Source organism: Corapipo altera, unplaced genomic scaffold, assembly GCF_003945725.1.
Source record: "Corapipo altera isolate COAL_440 unplaced genomic scaffold, ASM394572v1 45, whole genome shotgun sequence".
NCBI lineage: Eukaryota > Metazoa > Chordata > Aves > Passeriformes > Pipridae > Corapipo > Corapipo altera.
In genome coordinates, this window is record NW_020884877.1 from 6680791 (window position 1) to 6701842 (window position 21052).

A 21052-nucleotide genomic window follows, 5' to 3' on the forward strand; every position below is an offset into this window, starting at 1 on the left:
AGCAGGGGGGGGCTCTCGGCGGCGCGGCTGAGCCCGCCGTGGCTGCGGCTGCCCGAGGTGCCGGGCGCGGAGCCGCACCGCGCCAACGAGCTGCTGCTGCTGCCGCCGCCCGCCCCGCGCGGCCCGGCCCCGCTGCCCCAGCACCACGTCGTGTACTTCCCGGGGGACGTGCAGGTACGGCGGCAGGGCTGCGGGAGGGAGCGGGGCAGCGGCGCTGCAGGGGCTGTGCGGGTGGGCTTTGACGGGCTGCGGGGGCCGTCAGAGCTCTGGCCCCGGGGAGCATCTCGCTGCCCGTCACCGGCGGGCACAGCGAGCGGGAACGGGCCCTCCGGAAACCTGAGCTGGAGCAGCAGTGCGGGGGAGTTGAGTCGTCTTTACGGAATGAACCGGGTTGGAAAAGACCTCTGAAGATCATCGAGTCCAATCCAACACGACCGTGTCAACCAGACCATGGCACTGAGTGCCACGTCCAGTCTTTCCTTGAACACCTTCAGGGGCAGTGACTCCACCACCTCCCTGGGCAGCCCATTCCAATGTCTAATCACCCTTTCTATGAAGAAATTTTTCCTAATGTCCAACCTGAACCTCCCCTGGTGCAGCTTAAGACTCTGTCCTCTTGTCCTGCCACTAGTTGCCTGAGAGAAGAGACCAACCCCCACCTGGCTACAACCTCCTTTCAGGTAGTTGCAGGGAGTGATAAGGTCTCCCCTGTGCTTCCTCTGTTCCAGGCTAAACAACCCCAGCTCCTTCAGCTGCTTCTCACAGGACTTGTGCTCCAGACCCTTCACGAGCTTTGTTGCCCATCTCTGGACACGCTCCAGCGCGGAAGCACTGCCCAGTGCTATAGTGGGGATGGCAGTGTCTGAAAGCGTGTCAGGGAGTGTCAGTGGAGATAAGATGATGAAACCCTAAGATGGCAAGTTGTCCTCACCAGGCAGAGCACCTCATCACCATGCAGGTGTATGGATAGGCCAGACACCGTCCTGCGGGAATTTGACAGGCACAGGAATTTGATGCTTTCTCAGCCTGCCCTGAGAAGGCAGTTGTGGTCTCTGAGCTGGCAAGAAATTGCAGAGACCCTGAAGTGCTGTCCCTGTGCACATGGTCGAGCTCTGTAACATTGCATGCTCTGGCACTTTGCATAGCCAGCTAATCTCAAATGTCATTACTACTTCTCAAAAGCAGGGGTGGTGGCTTTTTCTTCTAAGGAAAAGGATTTCCTTTTCTGTAAGGTAAAGATGCAGAACTTTTTATTTTAAGGATTGGGATGGCCTTAGAACCCCTACCTGATTGCCATTTCTGGGTATTGTTTCATTGTTGCTTAACAAAATAAATGAAGTAGTATTCTTTGCCATTTTGACTTCAGATATAAAGATCATTCATGACTTGGGGGTAGTTTTTTTTCCATCTATACCCTTTATGGATGTGAACAAGGGCAATAAAGACTTCCTACAGCTGAATGAGAGGGATTTTTTTTTTCTGTATATAAGATAGAAAACTTATTACAAAGTTTTAAGTCTCTTGTCGATTTGAAATAAGATAATTGGTATTTCTGTAGATGGAGGTAATACAGTAAAATTATGTATTCTGTGTCATACTAAGTTGAATAATACTTTAATCTTCTTTTGGCATGAAGTCAACAAGAATTATTAATACTTTCATGTGCCTATTTTTATTGTATTAGTTTTGGGGGTATTAAAAAGTGTGGTAAAAATATTAAAGTAGAATAAGTAAATCTAAATGCATCCGTTTTTTAATGTGTTTCTTGTCCTGCAAGCCTAGCAAGTGAGCACCTCTAATGCATGTTTCTCTCTTACAGTCCTTTCTTAAAAATATGAGTGCATTGGAGCTGAAGTCTTTTCAGAATGAAGTAATGCATCTTTTCTGTTTTATTTTTTTTTAATTTTTCAGAACTATCATGACATCATGTCTTGCCATCCAGAAAACTTTCAGTGGGAGCACTGGAGTTTTGAAAATGTTGCTACCATACTTGCTCGCCGGTTCCCCAATAGCTTTATTTGGGTCATAAAGTGTTCTCGAATGCACCTGCACAAATTCAGTTGTTATGACAACTTTGTGGCCAGTAACATGTTTGGAGCACCAGAGCACAGCACTGACTTTGGAGCTTTCAAGCATCTCCATGCTTTGCTAGTTAATGCATTCAGACTCTCTCAGAATATTCTGCTGTCCCAGAAAAGTGTGCATGGTGTCAGCAAGGATGCAAAAATAGCTGCTTGTAAATCACAGCCGCAGTCTGTTCCTACAACAAATGGCTGCTCATCCACGGAAAGGGAGAGAGATTGTGAATGCTCCAATAATTCTGCTGTGAACTTCATGATACCGTCTGCTGTAGGTGCAGTGTCTTTTACTTTGATTGGCTTCAGTAAAGGTTGTGTGGTTTTGAACCAGCTGCTTTATGAGCTGAAGGAAGCTAAAAAAGACAAGAACACGGATGCCTTCTTAAAAAACATAAAAGCAATGTACTGGTTGGATGGTGGTCACTCGGGAGGAAGCAATACTTGGGTTACTTACCCTGAAATGCTGAAAGAACTTGCAGAGACAGGAATTGAAGTTCATGCTCATGTTACGCCGTACCAAGTGTTTGACACAATGAGGTCATGGATTGGAAGAGAGCATGAGAAATTTGTACAGATACTTGAAGATTTTGGTGTGGAAATAAATGATCAACTGCATTTTGCTGATGATGTTCCCTCCTTAGATAACCATTTCAGAGTTCACGAAGTATTCTGAGACTGTGTATCTGAACAGCATATTCATTGTAGAAGCACTTTTAACACTGTAAATGTTGTCATCTAGATTTTCAACTTTGAGCAGATGCTTTCTGAAGAGAATACTAAATCAGTTCTGTGTTGCTAATAGATACTATATATAAATTTCAGTAGCTTACAAAGGAGTATTTGGGACACCATAACTATAACAGATGTAATTTGATTCCTGGAAAAAAGTCTTATGAAGAACTATCCTATACATGTTCTTTTGTTAAATGTGAATGTTTATTTTAAACTGTTGGTAGACTTTTTAGTCCTGGATTTCTAATGTGATATACTGCATTTAATGGGAGTATAAAGTACTTGATAATTTCAGATGTCTGGATATTTCAGTTTAGTGGCTTCCAGAGCTAAAAGCATTGGTCTTTGTCAATAACAGATTTATGGTTAGTTTTTTGTTTTGAGGAAATTGATTGTTGGAAGAACCTTAGTTATGTATTTTGGTGGAAAGTGTTCTATTTAGTTAATTAAATCTTCCAGTTTTGTAACATTTCTCCTAATTGAAACCAAGTTACAAATATTCACCTTTGGAATAATAGTGCCAATGCATTTTTCTTCCTTATGTGCGCCTTGCCATTTCTGTCACTATAAAGTTTCATTAATTGATTGTGTAGTATCTGCCAGTGAATAGCCATTTCAGCTGGGGGCTTGAAAATTTTGGCATAGCTATGTTAAGTAACCAAGAATGTTGATGAACACGTAGCTTATTCCTGTTTCAACATACCATGCTATTGCTTTGACTGACTTCTATAAGGACCAGCAGTAATATCTGTTTTAACATGTGAAGAGGTGTCTTTGTCCCTGCCTTGGAGTGCTAAGGTTTTTCTTGGTAATTGCTGCATTGATGTTGATCTAAATCGAGCCATAAGCACATAATGTGTTACAAATCGTGTAAAAATTTTAGACTGCGTTGACTGCTTCCAAAATGCCTCAGTTTTAAAATCTGTTATGTATTACAGTAGTTGCTTCTAGAGCTATCAAAAAAATCTATTTTCAGACCCTAATCTGGTTCAGGCCCCAAACCTGAACGTTCTTGAGAAATACCGAAAGATGGACAGTTATCATTTTAGTGGAACTTTTCTACTGTCGTAAGTAACTTTCCATTTATCTACAAAACTTAGAATCATTCTTAAAGACAACTGCAGTTATTAGCAATGAACCAGTAGCTGCAAATGGTTTTGGATTTCCTGGAAGTATAGGAATACAAAAGCAAGTTAGCAAAACACTGTGAAGATTACACAAACAATTGTGGCTAAGTTCTGAAAAAAGGCATTTTATTCAATTTTGGTCCTATGTTTGATGGCTTAGTGACATCTTTGCCCTGCTGCTTTTTTCCCATGACTCTTAAACTGGGAGGAAGGTCCTGAGTCATCTTTCTTATGGTGGCATCATTAAAAGTTACAGGGTTTACTGTAGACAGCTCTTGGCAAAGGTTATGCATATCAGTCATTACTGAACAATGAGAAAAGTGTGTTGAAGTCCTAAGAAAATTTTCTTAATACTCAAAATATTGAGGGTGGTAGAAAGGATTATATGTGCACCTTACAATTTGAAAGTGAACTCTATTGCTAAAAATAATGTACCTAGTTGATCAAAAGGAGAAATTATTTATTTTAATTGATGGAGAAAAGTGCAACATGCAAACCAACTCTTAACACTGTATAAAGGAATCCAAAATCTAGTTCCCTCAGCTTTTTTTAATTTTAGACTCTTTCTTGGAGATATTGTTCAACCCTATTTGTTGATTACCATCTTAGTAGGCTTATAACAACTTGTTTATGTGTTTCAAGGAACATTATTTCCCCTTTTTGGTCCTTTTGATAACGCAGCATATGCGAGGACTTTTTTCTGTAAAAAAAAATGGGTCACCTAAAGAAGTGGCTTTAATAGAAAGCCTGCAAAATGTCCTGAAATATATTTAACTATCCACTTATAAAACAAAACTTTAAAAAATAAACCAACAAAAATCCCAAAACACTCTACTCATTTTGCTCCCTCTCAGTTTCAGACTGACCAGGCTAACACTAACACTTGCCCTATCCAGTAACTGCAGATCAGAGACCAATTTTTAAACAATTCGGTGCCTGCCAAAACAACGGGACTTGCAAGCTTTTGGAAACAGCTATTAAAATATTGACATTGTCTTCAAAAGTTTCTGGATGGCTGTCCTATCAAAATACTACTAACTTGTTTGATGGAGGCTGCCTACAATAACTCTTAAATAGGCTCAAGTGTTGCTGCATTACTTTGAAGAATAAGCACTTTGTTGTAAAACTAATCTTGTTATGAGACCTCATGTTGTGGAGGGAAAACTGACTGGTTGTTTCTCATTCTTTAAACAGCTGTAGTACTCTGTTGGAATGTGCCTCTGTCATTCATTACAATGCATGCTAAAAATAAATTTTGCAAACAATGTAGAAAATAAACTATTTCTAATGGGTGAAACCACTTTGATGTGAATGTAAAACCATTAAACAGGGAATGTGCAGTTAAGTTTTGTGGATTAAACTTTATCAGGTGTTTGTGGAGACCTAGTTTAAAAAATCAGATTTGATAACTTTTCTTCAAGGAAGCTTTATATTTGTGCAGTAAGCATGTGTAATTCTAAAACAGCTTACTGGCATCTCACATGCATGGGAAAGCTGGCACGAAGTCTGCAAGGGTGTGAACATTTCTGTGTTAGGATGAAATGGGTTTGTATATGCCTGGTTTTCAATGTTAACTATAAAGGCAGATTCAAATAAGCTTAGATGTAAATGCCTAAAGTTAAGTGGTTCTTATAGTGGTTTAGTTCAAGACACTTCTGGTTTTGAATGGAGTGAACAATGTTACACAGTCCTTAGTTCAACCTAGTAATGACTGGTGTTCTTTATACTCCATGCTTGTTTCTTGTACAGTAGACAAGACATTCTTCATATTTTGAGAAACGCTAACATGTTTTAAACTGTGCCTGTTAAATTCCTTTAAAGCAAGGCTTGATTCTGTGAAACTGTCTGGATGACTTAAATGATTTTGTGTGCATCTAAAATACTAGAAACTTTGGTAACTGTCTTCCTATCTAGGACTGATTTAATCATGTCTCTGTAAATGCTGATGCATTAATCGCTATTGGCCCATAATTCTGAAAGATGATTAAGGGTCCAATCTTTAACATGGGGCTGAAAGAAACAATTTTCTCTGTCCTCCCATTGATAACATCCTGCTGCCTCCCTTATGTTAGCACAAGCACTTTATGGTAAGCTGTTCTATCTTTCTAAATTAACATAACTGCTGATAGAGATAACTAACAGGAATCCTATGTATTTAAAAAGTCACCAAAATTATTTTAAATAAGACTGCTATGTCAGTTCAGGAGTTAGGCTGTTACAACTGTGAATATGCACAGATAAAAATGATTGTGTGTGAACATGTAGTCAGATTTTCCCCACAAGTTCTTTTTGAGCTTTTTGCAGAAAGGAAATATCACCTGTGTTTTCTTCCCTCTTACAGTGCTTCTTACCATGCAGTTTTTCCAAAGCTAACACTTACTTCATCCCAGCAGATAATCAGTATTTGTTGTCTTGTACAGACTTGAAGCACTGAGGTTAAAGTCTACCCATTCATTTACCTTGAATGCTTATTTTAAATTACACGTGTATTACATCAGTTAATACAAGAATTTAAAGAACAGTAAACATTCTGGGATGTGTGTGCTCAGTTGTGAGCCACATTCTAGGTACATCAGAGCCTGGTAGAATCCACAAATATGAATGTGTCCTTGTGCAATACAAAAGCAAAGATGGATGTCTCAGACTACAACCCATAAGAGACAGCCTCTTTAAATCACCTTCAAACTTACTTCTTCACAATCTTTTTAATCTTATATTGAAATCTCGTTTCATTTTTGTAATGGTGGTAGGTGAAATTTAAAAAAATTACTTTTGATGGTCATAACCTCATGAAAATTTAGACACATTTGAATATTGCAGATGGAGATTCTAAGACCAAAGCTGATTTTCTGTTGGTGTTGTTGATCTCTTAACCCTGTTCAGATGCAGGGGGACTGTTTTTAACTTGAATAAAGTAACATGAAGTCATTAAGCCAGTAATGCAAGATCATATAACACCTATGTGGAAGATAGGCACTGCTTCTTCCAGTGCCAGACATACTGTTCCTGACTAAAATCATCCTATTGGTATTAACAGCATAATTCTCTCCTCCTGCTGACAAAAAACACTTGCACAGGATTAGCTGTTCCACATCACTGTGGAAACCATGGAGGACTGATTCAGGCAGTCATTTTGCAGTTAGTGTAACGTGGGTTATAAAGTAGTGATGGCTTTGTCATCCCTTCCTGTCATTAGGGCTTCATTACATGTTTCCAAGTGACCCAAGAAGTGTCAAATTCTACTTAAGCAAATGACCAGAAAAGCATCTGGTAGAAAAAAGGGAAAAAATAAATTATTATCTGTTTTTAATTGATGTGTATAAACATCTTATACACTTGAAAAGGAACAGAATGCTGTTACTTCAAAGTTCAAAATAAATTTTCTTTCTTTTAGTAAGCTCTCAAGAGAGCACTTTCAGTCATGACTGTTAGTTTCCTTTGTCAAACCTGGCACTTCAGAGCTGAATTGTTTCCAAACAAAGCACTGCTGCAAGACACAGAAAGCAGTCAAGAGACATACCGGTGCTGAAGGGCAGAACAAGGCTCTTTGCATCTCCCACACCGAGTTTACTCTCTGAGCAATACTCCAAAGCCTGGGTGTCAAAGCCATTGCATCCCTTATAGACTGTGTGCCTAGCTCCTTCCCATTCCCTGTCACGAGAAATACATTGATTTTGTGTGATGGAAGTTTAAAGCAGTTGATGTACTGCTTGACAGCTGAAGTATAAATGTTTTCACAGCAAAAATTGTCCGTTGCTATGATCTGTGTTGTTATTGCAAGCAGTAGCTTCAGAGCATTTTTGTATGAACGTGGCATCGCACGTGGAGCTGTGTGTTTTGCATGGTTGAGCAGTTCTTTTAACGTTTTCAATCTGCTCTTAAAAGTGTTGACTAGGAACAGGTCTGAACAATTGGAAAGAAAGTAATCTACTCTTGTTGATCTCAGAAATGGCCACTTAAAAGAGATCCTTGCTCCCGGGAATTGCCACATAAAGAACTCAGATTCTATCCCCACTCCTAGAGTCTGACCCAAAGTAAAATAAGAAATATTAACATGCAACTTTACTGCAGACTTAGGTAACTGTTTAAAAAATGTCCTTCTAGTAACACCAGAATCTTTGGTTATTGAGTGATACCAATCTACAGAGCATCTCTTGTAAAAGTTACTGTCTCAGAACGTGTATCTTCAACACCTGTATCATCTACGTGAAAACATCAGGTTTGCGAAGATAAACTTTGGTCAGAGGAAAAAAAGAATCAAGTTTGTACAGGAATTTCCCTGAAGCTGGGAAGTAATGCATATTGGGATCACATCATATGTATTATAACCTCTAGTATGATAAAATCATCTTCATCTTAGTCGAGTTAGTCCTGTTGTGGGACCAACAGCATGAATGAGGCGAATAGTTTTATATTTAAAAAAAATTGCAAATATATTTCTGATCCTTCATGATGAAGTCAAACCCTTTCACATTAGGCATTTAACTTGACACTCGTATTAAGAACCTAGACCCTGTGTAGCTCCTGGAGAGAAAGAAGTTGTTAAGTTAGGTACATCAAATTGTCAGCATATACATAACAGGCAGATTTTTAATGATCTGTTTCATAGTTTGACCAAAAAAATTTTTGACATAAATTTTTTTCACTTGGTTCTTTCCCCAGAAAGCACATTAAGAAAAATGAAATCTGAAACATTTGTCGTCCTTTATATTTCAAATAACCAAGAATAAATAATTCTTTCCAGGTTTTGACTTCCATTTTAAAGGTCTCAGTCACCAAATTTTTAGAGTAATTCAAAGTTTGGGGTATATAGGCCAAGTTTAAACTGTTGATTTCAGACACTGTCTTTATGTAAGTATCTTAACTTATCTTTCAGTGCTGGGCAGTCTGCATTACCCAGCTCCTCTCCTGAAGACAGAAGACAGCTGAAGTGGCTGCTTTGAATGCTTAAGATGGTCAGTGTTTATTTTCTAATACCTGTTACCACAACTTCATGGGTTTTATTGTGGCATGATCCCATTTTGGTTTAGGTCTCTAAAGGATAAACTTCCACAAAATGTCAGTGGCTCTAATTCTTTGTTATTTCAGTAGTGGATTTTCAAGTGTGGCTACTTATATTCTCTCACTATGTTAGCTGGAAGTTATTCCTTTAATGCTTTCACCATTCATTCATCACTTTATTGCCTGTTTCACACCACATAGCACACTGGTTAGAAAGCACCAAATAATTTCATTTTTTTTAACACAGTAACTTCCAGATCTTTATCACTAGTCACATTATGTTCAAATTAAGAAAATGCATTTTTAAGCTGCTTGTTTTCTCCTTTTATAGCATTTCAGAACAACTGTTTTATAGATGTTACGAAATAAGAAATTTAAGAAACTCTTTCAAAGTGAAATAAAGGCTTCATTTAAAACTTGGTAGCATGAAACTGAATAGCTGCATTTGCTATATAGCCAGATATACACTTTCCAATCTAGACTTCATGCTAGCCTAAACAAATGTACTGTTGCAGCTTTCCTGCAGGGTTACTTCAGCACTAACTGCAGCTGAGGGATGCAAGGGTTTCAATTGGCCTAAGGTGTTTAGACTAATAATTTAATAGCTTCCCTTACAAAATTAAAAGGGGATTGAAAAATATTCAAAATAGCATTCTGAACACTTGTGGCTTGACAGGTCTTATTTATGCTTTTTACATACATACTATGAAACCAGTATTATTGAAAATCTTAATATCACCATTAGGAGGCACAGCAGTGAATGTATTTGACCCACAGGATTTTCCTCCTTTACTTTCCCTCTCTCCAAGAGCCTCAAGCCCTCCCACCCTCTCTGAAGCACAGCAGGCACTTCCCACAAGTGAGGCAGCAGCAGGTCACTCATACACCAATTGCTGCTCCACAAAGCTTCCCTTATTTACTACTGAGTGTTGAGGGGGCCTGAGAACACCGGGCTATCATGTCCCTTTTGTGACTGGAGAATCAAGCAATGGCAGGATACAGGAGCAGCACAGGACTTCTCTGTATCAGTATATTGAGGCAGTTATAGTTAAAAGAGATGGCTGTGCAGGCACAATGCTGGAACACAGCTTTGTCTAGCCCTGCAGGCTCTCTGAGCCTCTCCATTTAGTCCCGACACACAAAGAATATGCTCTGTTCACCTCTGCAATTCAGATGGGGCCCTCGACATCACCGGTCTAACAAAGCCAAGAGGTTACCCCAGCCTAACAGTCTGTCTCAGCAGTATGCACAAGCAATCCTTGTTCCTTTTTGAACAAAAATTTTGGGAGACCTATTTGTGATCCCAAATTTAAATTCTACCCTCAGAACGTACAATGATGCCCATCAGAATCGCTTGGCTGGTTCCATTCATGCTTATTCATTGAGGTGGCCGGGTGCCCATTCACATGGTACCAGACTATTTTCACTGTGTTGAATTGCCAAGAAGAACAGGTTTAGAAGAATAATCTGCACAGTGTTCAAGCTCCTGCTCTTCTGGAGAAAGCTTTTTTTTCCCAGCACTTTATTAACACTACATATCTATTTAGTCTAAGAGCTTCTGACAAGTTACAGTTCTCAAAAAACATTGCTAGAAATTACAGACTGACCTTAGTCACAGAAATGCTGCATTGCCCAAATAGCACAAGTAATAACATCAGATGGATTTCAAAGAGACAATGACAAGCCTATCTTTTTTGTGAGATCCCGACCTTTATCTCACAAGGCTTTTGTAAGCACTGCAATCTGAAAAAGTAACCTACAATGCCTAAACAACAGGCTCCATCCCAAAAGGTGCATTGCAAACCCCCTCTCATACGGTAACAAAGAGCACCTCAAATACAGCTCCCAATAGATTCTATGTCTACTCCAGAACTAGGAACTTCACTGCAGATTCTAGGACTGTAGCTGAATGGATTTATGGGCACATTAGTTGCAAGTGTTTCACAGCTACAGAAACAGCAATGCTGCCTGACTGCACTGGGGCAGATGTCAACCAAAGAAGGTTTTCTCCACAATACATTATGCAGGTAGGAAGAGGGTAAATCATTTACCTTGCAGTCAAGCTGTTGCACAATTCTAAGCTTAACTGGCATGATTAGCTTTTGCACTTTTTTCCTCATACCCACTCTCAGTCTCACTACAAAGGGGAGAAGAAACTCCCCACACTGATTCTCAGGTTATTACTCAAAAAGAAACCTTGACCATTACAGCCACCAACAATGGCTTTCCTGGACTTCCTCAGAAACCACTATGGCTTTCCTAAACTTTCATGAGGTCAGACTCAAGAAGACGTGCAGTTAGTTGCAAGCACACACGCTGTCAGCCCAGACACCAGGACTTCTGTTCAGAAAAATTTAAGTAGAACATTCCAAACCAGTACAGTTATAAATGCAGGCACTGCAAATGTGTATATCACTGTAGAAAAGAGACCATTGCCAGATCAAGCAAACTGTGTACTCACCACACATGATAAAAAACAAGAAAAAAAAGCTACAGGATCAACTTCATTATAGATGAATATTTACCAACAGCTTTTATTGGTCTCAAAATGTATGTACACATGGACAGTTTCCATATTGACATACAGTTTTCTTCTTGCACAGAAGCTTGCTGAATTACAATGTGTTATTTTATCCATAATCATTCCTATAGGCTTTTTCTTGGATGCGTAACACCATTCTCCGAGCATAAAAATCCCTGTATTCCTCAGGTAGTTCTTCAAGTGTTTTCAAGGCCCTGTCCAAGATCTGTATAGCTCTAGAGGCTGCCATGGGATCTTTATTTCCGTAAGTGTCTGTCTTATCATAGGATTCAGCAGGAAGGTGTTTCCAAAAGACATTCAGTGCCACTCCAAATTCCTCAGAAATTACATTGTGGAACCACAAAGCTGCAGAAAGAAGAATGTCTAAAATAAAAATTACTATCCAAAACTTCCATGTGACTCATAACAAGTGTCAGAATCGCCCAAACTAAACCTAGTTGAAGAAGAGACTCAACTACCATATTTTTTGTTTATTTATTAATATTCATCCCTGAATATTTTGCACTGTACCAAAGTTAAGAAGTTCCTCAAGATGTTTATGTCAATCCATAACTTTGCATGAAAGCAATGCTTGCTGAAGTATAGAGATGCTCAAAGGTAAGCAAATGATAAGCATGTGTGGGATGAAGGTAAAACTTTGTCAGCAACCTGGAATGTGTATCACTGAAAAAAGATGCTTTTTGAGAAATGTGTGTGGTTATTATGGAGAAGACAGGAGCAGCCCCTCTTCCGAACCTGCTAACACAGAAACAGTGTGACACACTGTTATCTAAGTGTAACCAAAAGTTTCTTTAAGAAGAGAAACAAATGGTAAGTTCAAAACTAAGTAACAAGTCCCAGGCTAAGAAACTATTTTAAAATAACTTCCTAAAAACCTGCTGCCTTTTTGTTTACTGACCTGTTTGTATTGCCCAGATAATATAAAAGCGGCAGAGTAAGTATCTGCCGCAAACTCATGAAGAGTTAAAATAAAATCAGAAACAAGTAGGAGTAGTTCAATAGGAGTAATTCAAATGCCTTTCCCTGATTACCAGAATTTGTCATCTCAGCCCAGGAAGGAGCTTTCTGTTTTCTGCTTGTTCAGAAAAGTGATAAGGACTTGTCTTTCCATTCCCCAGAGAGGATTAGAAATTTCTAGAAGGTCCAGTAACTCTACCATCCAAAATTCTCATCAGATCACACACCTCACAGTGCCAGAGCTACAGAAGAACAGAAATGGTACTTTACTCAAATCTTGTCCTTGGGAAACTCAAGTAACTGAAGTAATTTCAGATTTCACAAAGGTGAGTTTATTATATTAATCTACTAAGACACAAATTCATAAGCACAAAGTTTAAACTTGAGGAACAGTAAGGTTTGTAGGTACATATAATAATAGCTTTTATCAGAGTAATTGTACAGTGGGAAATAGAAAAGTTTTGCCAACACTTTTCACAGAACACTTAAACATAGACACACTTTAGTAACCTCTTACCATCTCTAGCAATGAAAATGAAAATGCCACGTTCAGGAACCATTTGTTACTTACCTGGAATAAATAACACATCTCCAGCTTCCAGAAGACATTGATAGCGCTTGGCTTTCACAAAAAGGGGATATTTCTCCATGTCTGGGTTATCCACATCCAGCACCTCTGATTTAGTACCTAGGAAAATTTTCAGTGAATAAATATTCCTATTCTTCCAACAGTAACAAAGCATCATCACATTGCTGGAAATGGCAGTTCTTGAATCAAATTTAATACTGGTTTATTGTGCTGTAAGTCTTCTAAAAAACCTGATGGCAGTGTTGTCTACATTTGTCCTGTGACTGCAATCTTATTAACATTAAAAAACACTTCTCCTGACATTTAAAACACCATTTTGAGCCCAGATAAAACACCGTACTCCTCCAGTTAGCTGCTGAAAACAATCACGCAAAGCTGCTGTTCTCAGCTTTGACTAAAGCCAACAGGATTAGAGTTAAGGGAACAAATTACTTTTTTTATATCAAGTCCTATGTTAGTGACTATTTTCTACAGTGCAACACCTGTGAGCCACATGGCAACTAAGATCACCAAACTGTGACCTAGATACCTATGACATGCATACCTGATAAATATAAATATGGTGCATCTCGAGGACTGTACAAAACAACTCGTTTTTTCCCTGTGACTTGGATTAAGAAGTTATCCATTACCTGGAATAAGCATAATAAGAGAGATGTCAACCAAAAGTTAAGAGTGATTACATAGGATTAAGCTAATTAATTATTAGCTTAAAAGAGGGAATTACTAAAACTTTCCCATGTTAAGAGTTAGCTACAAGAGCTTCCACATACAGTTAATTTAAAAAACTTAAAATTTTGAGTAACTTTATCCCCTTGACTGCACATTCTTGACAAATAGTGTGTCTGGAGACACAGTATTGCTTTCCAACTATCTTGTGTTTTTCCTGAAACCAAGAATCAAGTTCTTCCATCTTAAAACACAAAGACATACCATACTTTAGACACATAAACCACCAAGACATAATACAAAATATATTATGGATTCCTCTTCTCTTTCAATGTTACCCTTACTTCATTTTTTTGACTGACTTTCTATTGATAAGGATCCTTTCTCCTAATTATAAGGCAAAAACTATTTTTCTTATAAATAAATTTATTCAGAATTCACTGCACAATGTTATAAGAAAATCTTACTTGGAATCTATCGCATTGCAGCCACAAATTACCACAATCATTGTACAATTGGCAATATGTTGTACAATTGGATTTTATTCTAATATGGCCATTAGAATAAAAAAAAAAGAATGTAATGTTGAAGACAAAAATGTTGAAAGTTACTGTGTTTCATATTTTTAACTGAAACTCAAAACAGTAAAAAAAAAACACAACAAAACGTCATTTAATCTCACAAATATGGAACTAGACATAAGACCAATTAAGATATTATGCCCACGCAATACATCTATTTAAAATTCACTGTACCACTGAATGTGATTCATTTCACTATTTCAAAACATGTGAAGTCTGTTATGATTCTCTGATCTTTGTCAGAGATTTGCACCTTATTATCTCAACTCTGCAATGCCATCTGCAACATGTTATGCTAAACCTGTGTATTACCTACATCATAATGTGTCCATAACTGTAACCCAGCTGAGCTGATGCGGAAGACACTAGAGAAGAACTGTTCCTTCTCAAAATACTCTGGAATTTGAACGTCTTTTGCCAAAACAGGAAACTGCTTCCTGATATCTGCAATGTCCTGAAACAGAAAGACAATAACTCTTAGAGAACCACATATGCACATTTAAATGAGGGAGCACTTCACTGTCTTTTCCCATCATATGAAACATGGGGCTGGAACTTCAGCATTGGTGAATACCTGAACACAGCAACACTCTTCAGCAATGACTCACTCAATGACACTAACAAGAACAGCCAGAGAGCTGCTACAACAAAAGCTAAAGAAAGGGAGGTTAGCCATGTATTCTTCAGTGATCAGCTAAGCTCTCATATAACAGCAACTAGTTTAGACACTTAGATTTAAATATTCTGACCTAAATCCAGTCAGATTCACAAACCAAGTGACCTTAAGTAAGTTGTGTGTCTGTGTTACACACCCAGCAGATGACAATGGGCTTTAAAAAAATATTCCTGAACTGCAACTTTACAATATAGGAACTGTAATCTCAAATAACTCACCTTCCTAGCATCTTCACCCACTGATCGCAAATAGTACTTTTCATCCTGAAGAGAACACAAAAAGAGAATTGGTTTTGTTTTTTCAGTACGAAATGCAAACACTTAAACAAAGAGCCTGTATTTTCTCATTAATCTAATGCAGAGCTTCATTAAGATATGGTACAAATAAATGGCATCTACAAATTCAACTGCTTTGTTATACTGCCTTTACTCTACTGATCCCTACTGTTCATCTCAAGAAATGGGAAAATAAATTAACTGAGAGCAGAAGAGTAAAAGGGGGGAGACTTGTCAACTGCTTCAGCATTGCTGTTACTGAACAGCCTCAAAGCAAATGCAGATTATATTTTAAGTTCCTCAGAACACTGATGCAGGCAGCTATTTTAATTGGCTTCAAAACTTACAGCATTCTATGTAGCACAGAAGGTAAAAAGCATGTCTACATTCAAAACTGTTTGCTTCCTAATCACAGCTACCTGAAAAATCCCTAGCTTGAACACTGATATGTAAAGATAGCCACACATGTGCTACTTACAAATCATGTCACAAAAAATCTGGATTTGTATTTTGATAGCAGATGTAATCAAACTCTAAAATATCTTCATGACATTTTCTTGTGAAACATGCAAATGATACAGTTGTTATTTTAAAACAAGGTTTGATTTCTAAATTTTACACTGGAATTTTTACTCGTGTATGCAGTTTTTGTTAACAGAAACTGGCTGGTTGAAGTTAACCACACCATGTACATACAAAACAACTCACATTTTTTCCCTTGACTCCAAGCCGCAAAAAAGTTACATCTAAGATCAAGTAAACTTTTAAATTACAATTCATAATTTTCCTTTCCATATACCGGCAAAATAACTGACAGAAGAAACTGTGACACCAAAGAAATTACCTCAGAAAGAAAGTACTCCTGGTGGTTGACTTCAGCTGCTCTTCGTACAAATACATCAAAAGGCAGAGTTCTGAAATATAAATATTTAAATTTATACAATGAATCAATGTAACAACTCATGGTGTAAATGTTTGGTTTATAATAAGCTCCATATAAAAGTAAGACCATATACAGTAAGACAAAAGATGGAACATGTTGCTCTTTTACTTTTTTAACTTAACATGGTGACTAATCAGTGTTTGCAGCAGATATTTGAAGAGTTCTATTGAGATAGAAATCCTACACTTAAAAATTTCTCCAGTTCAGTACATTTTAAATATCCAAACAGAATCCTGTAATTGCTGAGGCTGGAAGGCACCTCTGGAGATCCTCCATTCCAACTCCCTTGCCAAAAGCGGGATCAACTACAGCAGCTTGCCCAGGACAGCATCCAGTGTGGTTTTGCACATTTCCAAGGATGGACCCTCCATAAGCTCTCAAAGCAACCTCTTTCATTTGTTCCATTGTTTGACCACCCTTGCAGTAAAAGATGGAGGAGGTGTGTTCAACAGATTAACAGAATTTGCTGTATTTCATCTTGTGCCCATTGCCCCTTGTCCTGTCACCACGAACCAGGAGAAGAATAGAGCTCCATCTTTACTCCCTCCATCAACTATTTATACACTTTGGAAACATCCCCTCTTGAGCTTAGCAGGTTCTGAATGGTTTGAGTCACAGCTGAAATTTCTTTCCAGTCAAATTAAGACTCAAACCGTGACCAAAGCCTGGCAATACTTGCTTAGACTGTTTCTATAAGTGTGTAATTTTTAGACTTGTTTACTGTACATTTTCATAAATTTGCAGAAAAGTTCAGCATCAAGAAAACTACTGCAGGGAACATACACAAGCTTATGCATTTTCTGCTAAGAATTTGTGCATGAACACAGAAAACTACCTTCATTTGTAGATCTATAAAATTTATTTCAGTTATCTGAGGTTTTTTTAAATACGTGCTTCTCCAGCTAAGCAAAACACAACATTTTTTATATTTTCAAGTGTTTCTTTAAACTTTTACTAAACTCAACTTCAGAAGATTCAAAAGGAATCACTGGGCATCAGAGCTGGTCCCTCTGAGGTCAATACAAGTGTTACATATTTATTTAGATACATATTTATTTAGATAATGGAAGCTTTTCATACAGATTTTGGTATCAGTTGACAGCTGAATGGCAAACCAAGCACAAGCAGTAACAGGACATGTATTCACTGTTACGAATATTATGAGTTCAATGTTACATTTACTCAGCTCAGCATCTCACATTAGGTATTACTGGATAATAAATTATTGAATATAAATACCACCTTTCAGAACAACCTCCAGTATCCAAGGTTAAGAAGAAACTACCCTCAAGCAAAATTTTTCTTGATCCTGTTATCCCTTCTACCAAAATGTGAACATTCATCAGACAGTACTTAGACCAATTCTCTAAACTTTAGGCTTGTTTGTAACAGGCAAATACAACCACTGAAGTCAACGGAAAACCAAACAAGAACCAATGCTCTGACTGTTGTATCATGCCCATTTACATTAGCTACTGAAGAAAGTGAGAGCACAGCTCCACGACAGCTTAAACTGATGCATGCTGGTGCTGCCACAGCTCTGTCCTTGCTGTCTACCCTTATCACCCCATCTCCTCCCGTACAGCAGCACTGGCACTCATCTGACCTCACAGTGAACCTGCTTGCAAAGCTAAAACAGCAGAAAAACATTCAGACTTCTGCAGCACATCACAACCTGGCTGAATGAGTTCCAGAACCAACACAAAGACAGGGGTAGGAGCGTGCAACTTCCAACAGGAGTGCAGTACTACTCACATGCATCAGTTTAAACTCATGGAACTGCATGTTAAGTCCTCAGTGTTTCTGTTGTTTTGGTACTACTTATTCTCCCTTCAGATTAGAATGAGGGGCTTGCTATGGAAAGGGTCAAAGCTTCCTGAATTTCAAGTGAAGCAGGTGGAAGTCCTGACACCTGCTATACTGAAGCACCATCAGAGACTCCATATGGCTGTCTAGAAACCTGCTAAAACTAGCACACCAGGTCAACTAGATGTGAACTCACAGTAAGAGAGATTAATTTAAAAACAAAAACAAAAACAAACAACAAACCAAAATAGAGCATGGAAAATAAAATACGGAGATAAGGCAAAGTCATTCAAGTACAACCTAACCTTAAAGATTCAAAAGTTCATTATGCAGGGAACAGAATGTACCATAATTGTTATGTGCTTTTTCCCCTAGAACAACAGGCTCCACTCAAAGACTTGTAGCTTGTTTACACTTATAGTGTATGCTTCCACCTGCTTAAGAGTTTAACAGACTGAACACATCCTGTTCCCACCTGGGGTAAACAAACAAGAGCTAAAATAAAGGCATTTGCCCTTGAAAACCAAAAGGAACTTCAGAGGAGAGCAAGGTGTTTTGTGACCTGCATTGAGATTAAAGAGCTGGTGAAACATGCGGTATCCAGTAGTTCTAACATTCTGAGAACTGCACATCCTAACTTTGAAAGGAGCTTGGCTTTAATTAGCTACACCCCTCCTAGAGTGGAATACCCTCCCTGCCACACACCAGCATTCAAAGAGGTCCAGGCACATGTTGAGGCAGAAACTACCACTATTCAGTAACACTGAAAACAGACCATGTAAGTAGAATAAAATAGCATATCATCCAGTATCAAGGGGTCTTGGTTTGCTTTTTTCATTAATGGCAGCAACTGCCAGGCTCAAATTTCTTAGAGGAATGCTCTGTCAAAATACCTTTATAGCACTACTCCATGACATCTCTTTTAAGGTGCTGTTTGGCCCCTCATTTTACCCTCACAGTGTTAAATTCAGGGCATAAAGATATTTGTAGAAGGAATAGAAGAGGGAGAAATCAAGGACAGCACTTTGATACATAATTTAATGTTTTCACTATCTTCATATTCTCACCCTCAGCTTCAGGCAGATGCACTGTATGTCTGCAAGTTACAAGCACATGCCTTTAAAACACAAGAGGCCTTGGAGTGCAGTACCTATACACAAAGTTCTTACTGAGGAAATCCATCTGTGGCACTGTGGAAACGTGAATCTTTACTTCTTTAGATCCTTCAGCTTGGCTCAAGTAATCTACTGTCCATTTGGTTGTGCAAGGGCCCAGTTCCATTCCTGTCAGAACTACTGGCTTTCTCTAAGGAACAAAACAAAAGGAAATGTCAATGGCGAAACGATCATAGCATCCAGTGGAAAAAATTCAGAATTAATTTTTCAAGTTACATCCAAGCAAACAAGTCAGCTGAATGCCAGGACCCACTACTCAAAGTCACAACTTATCTGTTCACAAGCAATGTGAATCAGAACGATGTATGTTAAAACAAAATGCAGTAAATTGTAGGACTGTGTCTCTATTAACTAAATCCTTTTTCCTAGTGGGGTAAGGAAGGATACGGAGAGGCAAAAACAATTTTAACCTGCACTTTGTGCTGGGGCCAACGAGGAATCTAGCCAGACTAAGAAACAGATGTAATCATTCTAGCCATTGCTTAGCAGAAAAGTTGCAAAAAACCACAGAGTTAAGGTGCAGACTGTGAGCTGTGGTGGTGCTCTGTGTTCTCATGAGAGAAGCTCTTGCCACCACTACACGGGTTCCTTGCTGCTGACAACCACGAACAGGTTTGATCCAGGGCACATAAAAAAATCAGCAGAAAGACACTTCTGCTTTGAATTGGGACCTCGGGAGGGGAAAAAATGGAACAGAGACGACAAAGCAACAAAACCAGCGATCACACTTTTTTTAACCACTGCCAAAGGAACTGGACTCACAGAGACCGGCCGTCGGAGCTTGCCAGCAGCTCAGACAGGATTTGCCTGTAGAAGCTCCTTGCTCCTAAACTCCCACTCATCTCGCTGGATCTCCAGGAGCACAGAAACCCAAACCCTGCGGTTTGCCTGCACCCGCTGTGCCCGTAGGGAGTCACCGGACACCTCCTGCCTTGCCCGGTGTCCCCGGGCAGCCCCAGCCCGCTCCGTACCCGCGGGTAGATGTCCCGCAGGAACCGCTCCCGCGTCACCCCGTCCAGCCGCTCCACTGCCACCGCCGGCTGCTCCCGCCGCTCCATGGCCGGCTGCTCCCGCTGCTCCAGCTCCAGCGCCTCCTGCTCCCGCCGCTCCATGACCGCCGGTGACCCGGGTCCGTCCCGCCGCTTCCCCCGGAAAGCAGAGCCCGCGCAGGAGCGTTCCCGGCTTCTCCCTCTGAAGTAAGGGATGGGAGCCCGCGGGTCACAGAATCACGGAATTTTCGGGGTTGGAAGGGACCTGTGGAGATCATTTAGTCCAACCCCCTTGCCAAGGCAGGGTCACCCGGAGCAGGTGGCACGGGAACTCGTCCAGGTGGGTTTTGAACGTCTCCAGACAGGGGGACTCTACAACCTCTCTGGGCAGCCTGTTCCAGTTCTCTGCCACCCCCAGCGTAAAGAAGTTCTTCCTCATGTTGAGGCGAAACTTCTTGTGTGTTAGTTTGTGTTTAAGTTTATGGCCATTGCTCCTTGTCCTGTCACTGGGCACCACCGGAAAGTCTGGCACTGTCCTCTCGGCACCCACCTTTGAGATATTTATGTGCATTAATGAATCCCCTCTCAGTCTTCTGTAGACTAAACAAGCCCAGCTCACGCATTCTCTCCTCATATGAGAGATGGTCCAGACCCCTCATCGTGTTTGGCACCTCCTCTGGACCCTCTCCAGCAGGTCCTTGTCCCTCTGGTACCGAGGAGCTCAGGACCGGACACCGCACTCCAGCCGTGGTCTCGCTAGGGCCGAGCGGAGGGGAGGCCCCCCCTTCTCCGGAGGTGTCCCGCGGTGACGGGGTGACCGCAGCCCCCGCCCCAGCGCGGCCGGAGCCGCCGTTCGCCTCGGGAGGTCCCCGCGCAGCGCCGGAACCGGCGGCGGGCTCTGTTTCCGCGGGG

At 40.0% G+C, this 21052-nt stretch overlaps 2 protein-coding genes across 3 annotated transcripts; one reads left to right on the forward strand and one right to left on the reverse strand.

Moving 5' to 3' along the window:
- The first annotated feature begins 52 nt into the window (after window positions 1-52).
- On the forward strand, window positions 53-5292 carry CUNH2orf69 (chromosome unknown C2orf69 homolog). Its single transcript, XM_027636455.1, has 2 exons — window positions 53-174; window positions 1912-5292. Exon 2 carries the CDS (start codon window positions 1927-1929, stop codon window positions 2749-2751), a length of 825 nt encoding a protein of 274 aa, XP_027492256.1. The 5' UTR covers window positions 53-174; window positions 1912-1926; the 3' UTR covers window positions 2752-5292.
- Window positions 5293-11445: 6153 nt separating this feature from the next.
- On the reverse strand, window positions 11446-20983 carry TYW5 (tRNA-yW synthesizing protein 5). 2 transcript variants are annotated; one of them, XM_027636451.1, is made up of 8 exons: window positions 20123-20983; window positions 19127-19281; window positions 16072-16141; window positions 15171-15215; window positions 14593-14730; window positions 13571-13658; window positions 13009-13125; window positions 11446-11825 (listed from the first exon to the last, which is right to left on the reverse strand). In XM_027636451.1, exons 1-8 carry the CDS (start codon window positions 20261-20263, stop codon window positions 11569-11571), a joined length of 1011 nt encoding a protein of 336 aa, XP_027492252.1. In that variant the 5' UTR covers window positions 20264-20983; the 3' UTR covers window positions 11446-11568. The 2 variants fall into 2 exon arrangements, with proteins under 2 accessions (XP_027492252.1, XP_027492253.1); XM_027636452.1 differs by lacking the exon at window positions 20123-20983 and adding an exon at window positions 19914-20082.
- Between the last annotated feature and the right edge of the window lie 69 nt (window positions 20984-21052).

Bases quoted from the DNA above. Each gene is read 5' to 3' on its own strand.
- CUNH2orf69 (XM_027636455.1), top strand. From the start codon at position 1,927: ATGTCTTGCCATCCAGAAAACTTTCAGTGGGAGCACTGGAGTTTTGAA.
- TYW5 (XM_027636451.1), bottom strand. From the start codon at position 20,263: ATGGAGCGGCGGGAGCAGGAGGCGCTGGAGCTGGAGCAGCGGGAGCAG. The intron at 19,282-20,122 runs GTACGGAGCGGG...TTTGTTCCTTAG, and splicing joins TGCGGGACATCTACCCGCGG to AGAAAGCCAGTAGTTCTGAC. The intron at 16,142-19,126 runs GTACTGCACTCC...TTTATATTTCAG, and splicing joins AGTAAGAACTTTGTGTATAG to AACTCTGCCTTTTGATGTAT.